The sequence below is a fragment of the Macaca fascicularis genome, chromosome 9, assembly GCF_037993035.2.
Source record: "Macaca fascicularis isolate 582-1 chromosome 9, T2T-MFA8v1.1".
Taxonomy (NCBI): domain Eukaryota; kingdom Metazoa; phylum Chordata; class Mammalia; order Primates; family Cercopithecidae; genus Macaca; species Macaca fascicularis.
The window spans coordinates 123857552-123872553 of record NC_088383.1 but is presented as its reverse complement, the minus strand read 5'-3'; the positions used below and the strand labels follow the sequence as shown (position 1 = coordinate 123872553).

At 37.7% G+C, this 15002-nt stretch overlaps 1 protein-coding gene across 2 annotated transcripts in view; it reads right to left on the bottom strand.

The window, feature by feature from the left end:
- FHIP2A (FHF complex subunit HOOK interacting protein 2A) overlaps window positions 1-15002 on the bottom strand; it is a 46264-nt gene that overhangs the window by 29323 nt on the left and 1939 nt on the right. Inside the window, exons 2-4 of one of the 2 annotated variants that reach the window (XM_005566511.3) lie at window positions 8144-8222; window positions 2470-2639; window positions 251-355 (exon numbers count right to left, since the gene is read on the bottom strand). In XM_005566511.3, coding sequence (XP_005566568.3) covers window positions 251-355; window positions 2470-2639; window positions 8144-8222 — 354 coding nt within the window. Of the gene's footprint in view, window positions 1-250; window positions 356-2469; window positions 2640-3945; window positions 4066-8143; window positions 8223-15002 lie in introns of those variants that run through there. The other variant, XM_065521451.2, reaches the window with a different exon arrangement.

Here is a 15002-nt window from a genome sequence, read left to right as displayed (position 1 = left end):
TATAATAAATTCTCCTTTAGATGTCATGGAAGTAAAATCCAAGGGAAATTCATGTATAAAATTTTAAAAGAGAATTAGAAAGACTGTAAGTACACTTGATGTGATGCATAAAGAAAGCTCAAGTATTTGCTAATTTGCATGTTAATTTTGGGATAATTTCATTATTTTTACTCTCAGAAAAATAATATAAAATTATTTCAACATTAAAAGAAATCAAACCAAATAATTTTATGTAAGGGGAACAACATACCTGCACCGGCCTGTGCACGTTAATGTGTGGAAGTAGTGGCTGCCGGATTCTTCCCAGAAGTTTCGTATAGAAAATCAAAACCTGCTGTTTCATTCCCGGAGGACACTGGGTAGAGGAAAAAAGGAAAGCCAACAGGAAAAGATCAGACAATGCAAACTGAAAAGCTGCAAAAATCAGAGAGGCAGTGTATATGAATGTATTCCACCTTGAAAAGATAATGCAACTGGCCAGTTAATAACTGTCAGAATAAAATTTTCAATCAAATATTAATGATGGGTATTCCAGAAATAATATTATATATCTGAGACCATAATATAGCATGTGAGACCATAGGCTCATGTAGTTACAAACAGCATGGTGATAATCTGTTGTTGAGATTAGAGTTTGGTGCAGTCAATGTCAACATGTTTATATTCTAACACGAAACTGTAATAGTTAACTCCCTGCCGGAACAAAGGCAAAATCTTGTTACTTAGACTAATGACAGACAGGTCATCAACAACTTTCCATCATATATATGTAGGAGTAAATAAAGCCTCCTAACACACATGTAAATAAAAGGAAACCTGTGGTGTAAACGGTTGTGATTTTATCCTAACATCATTTTAAATTAGAGCCGTTCCTCAGTATACACGGTTATATCCAAAACTGCACTTACTCAGTTCCGGTAGTCAGCCCCGTGGAACTCACATATGTGAAAATTCAGCCCTCTGCATAGGCAGGTTTTGCATCCTGGAAATACTGTATTTTCCATCCATGTTTGGTTGAAAAAAAATCTGCCTATATGTGGACCTACAAGTTCAAACCCATGTTGTTCAAGGGTCAATTGTAAGTATTCTTTGCCTATTATAATCATAATATAAATCAACCAAATTATCTACATTATAATAGGCAAAGAATGTTTAATAAATTAGTTTTTATAACATGCCAGTTGTTTTAAGTATTTGCTGAAAAATAGGTAAACCCAATGATCACTCACACTGCAGATTAAGAGAGTATGAATTAACAAGCTTATGTTCCTTAATTAAGCTGCTTATACTGCTTCACATTTCAAATACAGTTACAAAATGAGTATTTCCAAAGCATCATCATAGACATGCTACCTGGAAATAGTATAAACTATAATCTCATGCACAATATTTTTAAGCAAGCAAATACTTTACATTATTTAGATAAACCACTAAATTATATTTACAACCACCTGTATTAAAATAAATTTACTAAAGTACAATTACTAACTTTTGCTCAAAAATCAGTTAATCAATTTATTATTAACAATCCTTCTCTCCAAAGGACAGGAAAAAGGAGGAGAAGGAGAATGAGTTCCACAATATTAGGCAGCAGGTGTGTTGCCTAGAAAACATAAATTGAGTGAATTTAACTTAAAAGTAAATTAGAGTATTACAGACAAAAGGAAATTGTCTTGTATGCTAATATTCATAACTCTCTTTGTCATGAAAGTGTGTCTGTAGGTTTCTTTTGTTTTAACCTAATTTTTTTTCACATATATCATAAAAATTCACAGAACGATAGACTTTTAGGGCTGGGGAGGCCCCTCAACAATCACTTTTTGGATTTTAAAGAGGAGGAAGATTAACCAAAGAGACTTATGATGGTCACATTGTGTGAATAATGAAGTCAGGACTGGAAGCCTGGCCTCCTAATCTGAACTCAAGGCTCTTCCATTCCCTCACTCGGCCACACAGCTGGAAAACTTGTCTCTATAACTAATTTGAAGGCTTTGCGATATAAAATATTATTGATATCATAATTTCAGCTTTGTAAAGATTTTTCAATATTCATCAGACCTAAAAAATATAAATTGGCTCCACTCAACAGTTTAGTTAGTGTCAAAATAATCAGTGACATTCTCTTCCAGGACTATGACAAATAATTCCTATTTTTTCAATCCTATTTTAACTGACTTCCTTCTCTCTTTTTTTATTCTGAGCTCATGTACTTGAGTTTATTTTCATAAATGTTTATATTGGAATTCTAAGCAGCCAAGTACTAGTTGTTGTCTAGAGTGTTTGAAATCTTTCTATCTCTATGGACATAAGTGTATAGGCTACATAATTTTCTTTTTTCCACAATCTTAACTTGAATCCTGCCATGTTCAATACGCACCTTTTAAATCAAGTATTTGGCAGTTTCTTTATTCATAAGACATTAAGGCATGTACTACACACCCAAAAACATGGTGTGGATTAGGAACTTACATCAGCTTTCCCCAAGGTGTATAATGTTTCCAAGATTTTGTGATGGAGCAAATATTCCATACATGGCCCCGTCTCTCCAGATTCCCGTTCATTTTCTTCTTGAACCAGTATATCTAACATCTGTTCCAGATGCGATGGAATATTTGTATCGGTCACTGGGGCTTTATCATCTAAACAAAAAACACTCATCAAATATTTAAACATTTTAAAACTGCATATTTGCACCTAAAATACTCTCTGTCTTTCCCTTTTCCTATTCAAACTGAGAAAAATCTGAACTACGCACTTAAGTGAGGTTTATAAACATAGTAAGATTATCTCTGCTAGAATTTAGATGATGCATTTTGTCATATTCTTACCCCAAAACTGAATCAATATTCTGAAATATGGCCAGGCACGGTGGTTCACACCTGTAATTCTAGCACTTTGGGAGGCCGAGGCAGGTGGATCACCTGAGGTCAGGAATCCAAGACCAGCCTGGCCAACACAGTGAAACCTTGTCTCTACTAAAAACACAAAAAATTTAGCCAGGCGTGGTGGCGGGCACCTGTGATTCCGGCTACTCAGGAGGCTGAGGCAGGAGAATCGCTTGAACCAGGGAGGCGTAGGTTGCAGTGAGCAGAGATCGTACCATTGCACTCCAGCCTGGGTGATAGAGTGAGACTCCATCTCAAAAAAAAAAAAAAAAAATCTGAAATATATTCCGTAAGCTAACATTCATCTATCCATAGTAATTCAGAAATAAGAGTTATTTATGTGGGAAAATGGGAACATGACCAGGAAAAATACACGTCATATCAAAATGTTCTATGTGTACTTGTAATTAAAATATTTTTTTCACTTAGCCAGTTCAGAAGATCTGAACTTTAAGTTTCTTTAAATAGAAATAGGTTGGCCTTGAACATTAAGGCAAATAACCTGGGATATATGAAGAAGACGGATTCTGTTTTGTATTGCTACTACATTACTTTGTAGGATTGGGAAGCCTGTCAATGCCCCTAATTCATTTTCTTCTGTTAAAATGAGAAGGCAAAAGGAAAACCCACTATTAAAATTATTGACATCTCTCATTAACAGATGACTGTTTTCCAAAATCTGTTTTTCAAAGTTGCTTCTCTGGAGAATTTTTATTAAATATTACTGATTTCTTATAAAAAAATAAAAATTTAGTGCTATTTTTTAACATATCACAGTTAGACTCAAACATCACATGGTTTTATCAACCTATCCTTATTATACTAAGGTTAAACTACTCTTAAAAATGTGAAGTTTTATAGAACATTTAAATACAAAATACATTAGGAAATGCCAAATTCTTTACTTATGTCTCTATTTTCATTTACTTTGTACTTCTATAGTTTGAACACCACAATTCTGGTATGCTATGTACTGATATGTTGCTTTGTCTGTATACTAGCACAGAGAGAAAACCATAACTAAGCCTTATGGAGAAAACAGTGGATAGAGAAGGGTCACCTTTGTTTTCAGGAGGACATATGTATCAAGTTTGATATGGTATGGGACAGTTGTTAGAAGAATGGGTCCTGGAGTTAGACAACTTGGATTCAAATCTTGGCTCTGCCACTTTCAGGTGGATGAACTGGTGCAACTTATGTAAGCATCAGTCACCAACACCTATAAAATGGAACTAATAAACACTAGTGAGTACTATTATATGATTTCAATGAAATAATAAAGCCCAGTCCTTAGCAGAGTAAGAATTCAAGAAATGTTACGTCTCATTTCATATTCTAAAATGAGTAGCCTAGCGCTAGTAAAGGATGATTTATAAGTTTACTTATAATTTATTTTTCAAAAATGTGTTTTCCCCATAATTATAGCCTTTATATACACAAACACTCCAGGAAAGAATGAATGTTTAAGCACGGTTTAATTACAATTACTTATGGCAAAAAAATGACCAAAAATACTTTTTAAATTGAGAACTAAATTAATTGTAAATTGAACTTGACAGGATTAAAATCTTAGCTCCCTATAAGACAAGATCTAGTTTCAGCCACCGATTCTCATCATTCCTGAACTATAAATGGCATTGTGCCTTTGCATATGCTTTTTTCCACCTGAAATGTTATTTGTTCCATATTTTATTGCAATGTACATACTTATTTTTGCTACTAGATTGCAAAAAATCTTTTAAAGCAAGAACTTATGCATTTTCTCAAAGCCATGGAAGCAGGAAAAAAATTATAAGGGCTAAGAGCAGTCCTTTGAAAAGGCAGCTCCTCTCAAGAAACATTTCTGTAGATCTGCTGGCTAAACATCTAAATGAAGTTAGAAATTACATATGTACATTTTTTTGTCTGATTTTTACTTACTGCACAAATATAAAGGACTTTTTTTCTTTTAACAAATCACGTATAATCCTGTCAGCTTGCCAAATGAACTATTCTCATATTCTCATGTTTCCTTTTAGTTAAATGACATGCATCCAATCTGCATATCCACCAGTGTTTACCTGTATACTCCTCAGGGGATCCTGTAGTGCTAGGTAGCAATGTCCCTATTTCGTTCTGTCGCCAAATTTTGGTCCATGGGCCAAATCCAGCCCTGCCATCAGTTTTTGTACATAAAGGTGCATTGGAACAAAGGAAAGCTCCTTTTTTTTTTTTTCTTTTGAGACAGTCTCACTCTGTCATCAAGCTGGAGTGCAGTGACGTGATCTCGGCTCACTGAAGCCTCCACCTCCTGGGTTCAAGCGATTCTCCTGCCTCAGCCTCCCGAGTAGCTGGGACTACAGGTGCATGCCACCATGCCTAGCTAATTTTTGTATTTTTAGTAGATATGGGGTTTCACCATGTTGGCCAGGATGGTCTCGATCTCCTGACCTCGTGATCCGCTTGCCTCGGCCTCCCAAAGTGCTGCGATTACAGGCGTGAGCCACCGTCCCTGGCCTGAAGGCTCATTCTTTAACAGCAGAGCTTAAGAACTGCAACAGAGACTGTATGGCCCACAAAGCCTATCTGGCCTTTTATGGAATAGTTTGGCAACCCTTGACCTAATCTATTCTCATTCCCCATATTCACTTTCCATCCTTCCTATTTACTGAGAACATCCTTCCTAATTACTTCCTATTACTTGCATCTAAAACAGATGCAACCAGAAGATAACTTCCAAAGACTCTGTACACCATATCTACCTGTTTCCTGCATTTATACCCTTGTTCTGCTTTCTACCTTATTTTGATGGATGAACTGTACTCACGCCTATTTAAGGCCAAGCGTCTACTTTTACACAAGATCCCTTCCTCCCTTGCCTACTTAAGGATATTGCACAGAAATGATCTCATCTGGCTGGATGTGGTGGCTCATGCCTGTAATCCCAGTACTCTGGGAGGCCAAGGCAGGTGTATCACCTGAGGTCAGGAGTTTGAGACCAGTCTGGCCAACATGGCGAAACCCTGTCTCTATATAAAAATACAAAAATTAGCCAGGTGTGGTGGTGGGCACCTGTAATCCCAGCTCTTGGGAGGCTGAGTCACAAGAATCGCTTGAACCTGGGAAGTGGAGGTTGTTGTGAGGCAAGATGGAGCCAGAGTAAGTCTGTCTCAAAAAACAAAACAAAACAAAAAACAAAAACAAACAAACAAAAAAACAAAAAAAAAAAAAAGAAAAGAAAAAGAAATGCTCTCATCTTACTCTTGTATCTACCCTTTTCTCTACTAGATTGCTCCCATCAAATAAAACTGCAATATCTTATGTCTTTTTAAAGAATTTAAAAACCCTTTCCTGCCGCCGTATCTCCTTCTCAGCCCCGTTTACACTAATATGCCCCATGAGAGCAGTCTACACACATTGTCTATACATCTTTTCCACCCATTTTCTCTTTTTTTTGAGCCAGTCTTCCTCTGTCACCCAGGCTAAAGTGCAGTGGTGCCATCTCCACTCACTGCAACCTCCACCTCCTGGGTTCAAGCAATTCTCCTGCCTCAGCCTCCCGAGTAGCTGGGATTACAGGTGTGCACCACCATGCCTGGCTAATTTTTGTATTTTTTTGTAGAGTCGGGGTTTTACCATCTGGGCCAGGCTGGTCTTGAACTCTTGGCCTCAAGCAATCCGCCCATCTCGGCCTCCCAAAGTGTTGTGATTACAGGCGTGAGCCATCGCGCCCAGCCAGTTCCACCCATTTTCTCTTAAACCTACTCCAATCAGGCCTTCTCTCTCCTCCCTGCCATTAAAGTGGCTCTTATCAAGAAAACTAATGTGCTTCTTGTAGCTAAATCCAATGATCCATTCTTAGTCTTCATTAACCTGACATCAGCATCATTTGACACAATTAATCCTTCCTTCCTCTTCTAGGCTGCTGAGGACACCATTTGCTATTGGCTGTCTTCTTCCTTACCGGCAAAAGCAGCTTCCTTCACTACTGTCCTCATCTTCCCAACCTCTAAACACTGGGTCCAAGAGTTCAGTTTTGGACGCCTTCTCTCCTCCATCTATCTTTCCTCCCTAGATAATCTCATCCAGTCACAGGGCTTGAAGTCCTACTTACATGTTAATAACTCTCAATTTCATGTCTTAAGTCCAGATTCCTGTTGCCAGTTGTCTACCTGATGTATCCAAGCAGACGTATGATGGGTATCTCACACTCAACACGTACAAAATGTGCTCACAAACCTGCTCCTCCTGCAGTCTCCCTGTTCTCAGTAAGTGGCACTCTACTTTTCTAGCTTCTTAAGCCCAAAACTTTGGAGTTATCTTTGACTCTTATTCCCTTATCCCCAATATCCAATCCATCAACAAATCTTCCTTTAAAATGTATCCAGAATGCAATCTCCTTAGCACCTCCACCCTGGGCTAAGCCATTATTGTCTCTCGCTGAGACTGCTGTGACAGTACCCTGTTTTACCAGCTTCATCCCTGAATCCTGTCAATCTAAGTTTTTTCACAGAAGTCAAGGTAATCAAACAGATTACATTTCAGCTCTACTCAAAACCCTCCAAGAGTTCTCACAGTAAAAGTCAAACCCTTACAGTGGCTCAAAAGGCCCTGGGGGAATATGCGACAAGCCTCCAAACCCCCACCTCTGTCTTCTTTCATCTCCTGCCACTTTCCTCCTTCAGTTTGCTCTACCCACACCGGCTTCCTTAAAGTTCCTGGGATATGCCAAGTATGCCATACGCTCTGGCCTGAGGGTTTGTGAATTAGGTGTCATTCCCGAGACACCCTTCCCCCAGATATCTAGCAGGCTCAGTTCCTTTCTCCTTTAGATTTCAGCTCACAAGTCATATTGGGCAATGAGGCTTTCTCTAACCTAAAATAGCCAACTGTCCACTCCCACCACCCAAACGTACCCCTATAACCCTTTAGCCTGCTTCATTTGCCCTTGACGCTTATCATCTGACACACTATATGTATTTGTCTATATACTGTCTGCCTCCTCCCAATCAATACACAAGCTCTGTGAGGACAGCAGTGTTGCCTGTTTGACTGTTCTATCCCTCAGTGCCTCAACGATACCTGACACATAGTAGTAGGTGCTCAACAGATACATTTTTAAATGAGTGACTGAATCTTAAAGACAAATTAAAGATAAGATTGTCTATAAACTTAGATATAAAATAAATTTGAAGACTTATTTAAAAATATTTTAATATTTTACAAATTTTCTGTTTAACTTTCACAAATTTTCAGTTAATATCAGCATTGTTCCTTACCTGAAGTCTCTATGTAGTAATGGGTAATTGCCTTCCAGTGATAAACAAAATCTTCTTGTAAAGGAAGAGAAGGTGCAAGCTACGCAAACAAAAGACCACAACAATTAAGAAAACGGCATTGAAACTTTCCCATAACTTACGACTCTATATTTATGTATTATGATGCAATGGTAGCATAAAAATAAGGGGTGAACTTTGTTTTTATATGTCAGATATCAAACAGAAACAAAATAAGTCGAATCCAAGAAAGTAAAAATGAGTTATCAAGAAAGAGGAAAAACATAATTACCAACATTATTATTAAACTACAGTATTGGGCTTTTTTTTACCCTCCCCTGACACTTGTTTAAAAGTAGGTTTCAGGCTGGGGGCAGTGGCTCACACCTGTAATCCCAAAACTCTGGGAGGCCGAGGTAGGTGAATCACTTGAGGTCAGGAGTTCAAGACCAGCCTGGCAACATGGTGAAACCCTGTCTCTATTAAAAATACAACAATTAGCCAGGCGTGGTGCCATGCATCTGTAGTCCCAGCTACTGGGAAGGCTGAGACAGGAGAATCCCCTGAACCTGGGAGGTGGAGTGGAGGTTGCAATGAGCCAAGATTGCGCCACTGCATTCCAGCCTGGGTGACAGAACAAGACTCCACCTCAAAAAAAAAGGAGGTTTCAAAGGTATGTTAAATGAAAAATTAAATGAAAATGCCCAATATTCTAATACTGACATATCAGTAAAACGAAATTACTAATAGCCAGGAATCTTTGTACCTAGGACTTTGAAATGCACAACAGTAAAAAGCTGTTACGTAATTAGTTACACGTCATCACTACTAAAACATGTACCAAAGTCAACTTCATAATCAGATTAAAACTGTACCCTACATTCAGTGACATACAGATGTAAATCTTTTCTTTTTTAAGCTTGGAATAGGCAGTGCATATTTTTAGCAAAATAACTACATGAACAAGATACTAACAATTTAAATTCCACAAAGTCAAAAATGCTCAACATTTTAGCTCTAAAACTTACTTCAGAAGTTTTATGACCAAAATTATATCCCCTCAGTCATCTTATAGCAAACCTACAAGTATTTCAAATGTGCGTTAAATGGATAGAAAAAGATTTGCACACACTTTCTACATTTCTTTTCCTTAAAGAGTGAAAGAGAGTGAAAGCTCCCCTAGTCCTAATGTTGTCAGAGGCCTTTGAACCAGAGCGACTCCATCTTGAACAGGAGCTGGGTAAAATGAGGCTAAAACCTGCTGGGCTGCATTCCCAGGAGGTCAGGCATTCTTAGTCACAGGATGAGATTGGAGGTCACAGGTCCAATATCACAAGATACAGGTCATAAAGACCCTGCTGATAAACAGCATTCGGTAAAGAAGCCGGCCAAAACTCACCAAAACCAAGATGGTCACAAAAGTGACCTCCAGTTATCCTTACTGCTCATTATACACTAATTGTAATGCATTAGCATGCTAAGAGCCACTCCCAATAGTGCCATGACAGCCTTCAAATGCCATGGCAATGTCTGAAAGACACCCTATATAGTCTAAAAAGGGGAGGAAGGCTCAAGGCTGAGAATGGCCCACCCTTTTCCCCAGAAAATTCATGAATCATCCATCCCTTGTTTAGCATAGGATCAATAAATAACTAGAAAAATAGCCAACTAGTAGCTCTTGGGGCTGCTCTGCCTACGGAGTTTTGTTTCTTTTGTTTCTTTACTTCTCCAGAGTCCATTTTCATAGCCTTCATCTAAACAGATGACCTAAAAGAGGTCATGTTATTCTTGCACTTCTACTGGTACTATTTTGATTTCTTGGTGTCCTCAGCATCCACCTCAGAGCTGGCAACCTTGTCGAAACAATTTCCGAACTATTGTCCAAATTATAAATATTGGTCATAAACATCTTAAGTGTTTCCAATCAAGAAGATGAAATGTATTTATGGAATAAAATAGACCTGAAAATATTTCAACAATCATCAATATCTTCCACTGTAAATAGTACTGTGTTAACAGAATAAAATATTCACCTTATTTTCAAAAAATAAAAAATAAAAAAGACTGCAAGAATGGAGTTAAAATCTTTGGGAGTACTTTAACTTCAAGGAGAACATGGGGAGAAAAAAAACTTATGGGAGATGGAGGGAAAAAATGAGGAAGAAAATTAAGAATCAAAGTACCAACTTGGGAAAACAGTATCATCTTCCTGAAATTTTTAGATTAAAAAAAGTTTTAATCAGCCACTTTAGAATGTTCTCAAAATACATAAAACCTCTTCCTAATTTGTTTTGGACCTGACTTCTATAGACTACCTTTATATAGTTAAGTGCATTCACAAGTGGGACAAACCCAAACGAAATTTGTTGTTTCGGGAACTGTACCTAGTTTCTTAAGTGTCAATGTTACGATTTGTTAAATTTTTCCAAGGCAACCTCCTGGCTATATGAGGAGTTACAATATCCTTTTTCCAGATTATTTCAGGAGTGGGAATTAACTGTATTTCAAGAGAATTGAAACTGTATTCTCTGGTCACTAGGCAGAGATGTCTTACTGTGTTTGTGTCAGGACCTTTGTTGTAGGTTACAGTCAAATTCAAAGCAGGATGGCGTTACTTTGTGAATACCTCCCTCCAGGAGTTAGATTTAAATAAGAAACCTATTTAACTAGAGAGCTAAACAGTTCTAAATTGCTAATAACTTAGATTAGTAACAATCCTGTTCAAACATGAATAAATTTCCTTATTTATGTAAAACTTTCTAGTAAACTTGCCACTTTCATTACTAATTCTAACGTGCAAATCACCTGTTTTATTATTGCATAAAAACATTGATGCTGTGAGTTAAAAAATGTGTGAATCAGTACCAAGAGATTCCAATTTTTTTACAATACAGAAAATTAAATTTTTAAAAATTCATGCATTGACCATCGCAACCCCAAATTGACATGAAACCCTTAACCAGACTTTGCTTTCTCTGCAAAGCCTGGCCAGGCTCTTCCTGCTTAGGATGGAATCCCTATATATGCCTTGATACTCTTTACCAGATGGCTTGCTCTCTTTCATCCCGTATCCCACTTTTGTCATTCCACTAGATTGTCAGCTCTATGAGAGCTGGGACTGTATTATCTTTTTCATCACTCAATCTCTGGTTTCCAACTCAGGCATGACACAGAGTTAAGAATTTGATAATATATATTAAGTGAATACATAAATAACACAGAAGTCACTGCCTTTTAATGAGTAGTTATGTGCCAGGTGTAATACTGCAAATTTTGCATATACCGTATGGTCTTAAACTCTCACGATAAACCTATTTTGCTCAAACTCTGAAGACTCAAAATCAGTTAACTGACTTAACCAAGGAAATACTGCCTTTAACTGGGAGCCTGGACTGTGTCCAAATACACCCATCACACAAAACTATCTAGATGGATAATTCAAATGAAAACTAGTGTTCTAAAAGTCACCTCTGCTTTTACTGTGTCTCATGTATCATCAACATTCCACTCCCAGATTTTATTTTATTTTTGAGATGGAGTTTCGCTCTTATTGCCCTGGCTGGAGTGCAATGGCATGATCTCGGCTCACTGCAACCTCTGCCTCCTGGATTCAAGCGATTCTCCTGTCTCTGCCTCCTGAGTAGCTGGGATTACAGGTGCATGCTACCACATCTGGCTAATTTTTGTATTTTTAGTAAAGTTGGGGTTTCATCATATTGGTCAGGCTGGTCTCGAACTCCTGACCTCAGGTGATCTGCCTCCCAAAGTGCTGGCATTACAGGCATGAGCCACCATGCCTGACCCCTCTCCCAGATTTTTTAAATGCTTCTTTCTGCCCCCAACTTTCCTAATGACCTTCCCCATCTTCTCTCCCACTCCAAAGTCCTGCTCACTTCCTCCCAGAGAGTCTTTTATAACAATTCCGATCCTAAATGCTTGCTCCCTTCTCCTACAGAGTTCACTGGCTAAACCAATCATCCAAATGACAATAATGGTTTGACTTTTACTGAGCACTTCCTATGTGTCAGGCACTGCACTAAGCACTTCATGAACATTATCTCATTTTAATCTTCACAACAATTCTATGATAGGTTTAATTATTTCCCTTTATAATGAAGCAATGGAAATGTATACATATCAACTAACTTGTCCAAGTACAGAAGGAAGGGATAGAGGCAGGAATGGAACCTGATTCTTTCTGGCTCTATGAGTTAGAACATATTCTTAGGGCATTCCTTATTCTATAATCTAACTTGTATATTTGTTTTGTTTTCCAAATGAGACTGTAAGCATTGTGACCAAGGACACAAGTACACCAAGTACACCTTGTTTCCCTCACTTTGAGCCATGCTTTCCTGGTGACTCAGAAGACATGTGCTGAATGAGTGAAGGACTGAAGCTAGAGATCACTTGTTGGAAAAGAATATGCCAAGAAAACATGAGATATATTTGATTTGTGGTTTGAATTTCCAGGGCACAGGAGATTTTTAAGGAATTGCTAGTCTCAACAATCATCATGAACTCTTAACTATAATTTGGAAAGAAAACATTGCACTTACATTCTGAAAGACGACTTCCATTAAAGGAATTAGCTAAAATGATAAAACTCTTCCCTGACACTGTCCTTTATCCTCTCTGGAATAAATCTGCCCACAAGGCTGGAACTGGTTGGAATTTAAGAGGAACATGCCCTTGGCACATTCCCTAGTGAGGACTAGGCTCTCAACAAATGCCAAATTGTATTAAATGGAAAGTGTTTTCTTTTGAAGAAGCTGTGTTAAAACAATCCAATCTAACCCTGGAACTAACTACAAGAAAGGCCTGAATTCAGACTTGTGACATGTGGCAACTGGCTAACAGGACAGATTAATTTCATAAGACTCTTACTGGCCAATCATTTCTATACTGAGAGAAGACTGTCACTTCTAAAAAGGGAGGCAGGAGTTACATTACAGTTCTTGTTTTTGATCAAGAAGGTGTGAACTTCTCTTCCATACTCAAAATGCAGTCTATCAGCTTAATAATACATTTTCAAATATTAATTTTGGAAAATATCTTAGTCATAGTTTTCACCTTGTAAGTAGTTACCAGGGAGTGAGGAGAAACCATTAATTAAACAATAAGAAAAACACTATGTTTAAGCCTCACTTAAATGAATATGATAAATGATAATGATAAATGAATATGAAAATGATAAATGAATCCAGTCAATGCTAAAAAAAACTATTTGGGCCAGGTATGATAGCTCCATCCTTATAATCCTGGCACTTTAGGAGATGGAGGTGGGAGGCTCACTCAAGCCCAAAAATGTGAGACCAACCTGGGCACAGTGTCTACATTGTGAGACCCAGTGTCTACAAAAAATTTTTTTAAAAATTGAGTGTGGTCGTGCTGGCCTGTAGTCCCAGCTACTCAGGAGACTGAGACAGGAGAATTGTTAGAGCCCTGGAGGTCGAGGCTGCAGTGAGCCATGATCATGCCACTGCACTCTAGCCTGGGTGACAGAGACCCTGTCTTGAAAAATAAGTAAATAGTTAATTAAAAATTAAAAACCCATTTGAAGGCTCACCAATTGAATAAGGAAACCTGGAAAGTAATCATACCAAAATGGTTGGAAAAGCGTTACTCCACAGACTGATCCAAAAAAATAATGAAAAAAGGTCACGTCAGCATCCAGGTATTTTCTGTTTCTGTATAATCCTGATAATTATGCTAATTGGAATAATGCATCAGGAAATGCTAATTGGTCATACAAATGAACAGGAACACACAGAAGAGCTAATGAAATGGACTGAGGAATGGTAAGATTGCTTCATAGAGGAAAATATCAAGCAAATTAATAAACAGAACTGAATAACTAGAAACTAATCTTGGGCTACAAAAAAAAATTATCCAAATACCACAAGGATGGCTTTTTCATCATTGCATATGAGTTCATTCCCAAGAGAGAATGTTAAAAGGGGGGAAAAAAAGGTTAGTATAGGACACCAAACATTTTCCATGAGATTTAACCTCCTATCAAGATAAGATGGGTGGTGCCACAAATGAAAACATTAGGTCTAAGGAAATGAAAACATTACATTTCTAAATGTAATGCATTAATTTCAAGACTAGGTGAATACAAGCCACTCTAACTTTTTCTCACTAACCTCAGCAAAGTAGGCTAAGGATATTACAGAGCAGGAGCCAGATAATTTGGCAGATGCTAATATATACAATTATAAAAAGATAATGAGGACAAGAAAACACAGGCCTTCGGATAAAAATGAGCCTTTACTAGGAGAGCAAGAAAGCCGTCTTTCTTTTTCTAAGTACTTATTTCTGTAAACACTAGCTTGATGGGTAAAGGATATAAATACAGTCGGTATCTGTGGGGGACTAGTTCCAGGACCTCTCTTCCCACCCCTAAAATCTGAGGATGCTCAAGTCCCTGTTTTAAAATGGCATAATATTTTCATATAACCTATGCATACCTGTATACTTTAAATCATCTCTAGATTGCTTCTAATACCTAATACAATGCCTACACATCACTTCATTCACATGGATTCAAGGCAGTACTTGAATGTGGCAAATTCAAGTTTTGCTTTTTGGAACTCTGCAGAATTTTTTTCCCCCTCGAATATTTTTTTACCTGAGTTTGGTTGAATCACATGTGCAGAATCTACGGATAAGACAGCTGATTGTAATGTAGTAAATTTTGATTCCCAAGTATCTCATTAAGTATTCCCAAGTATTTCATATATTCAGTGTTAAAATAAAATGATTTGGGCTGGGTGCGGTGGCACACGCCTGTAATCCCAGCACTTTGGGAGGCCAAGGCAGGCGATCACTTGAGGTCAGGAGTTCGAGAGCAGCCTGG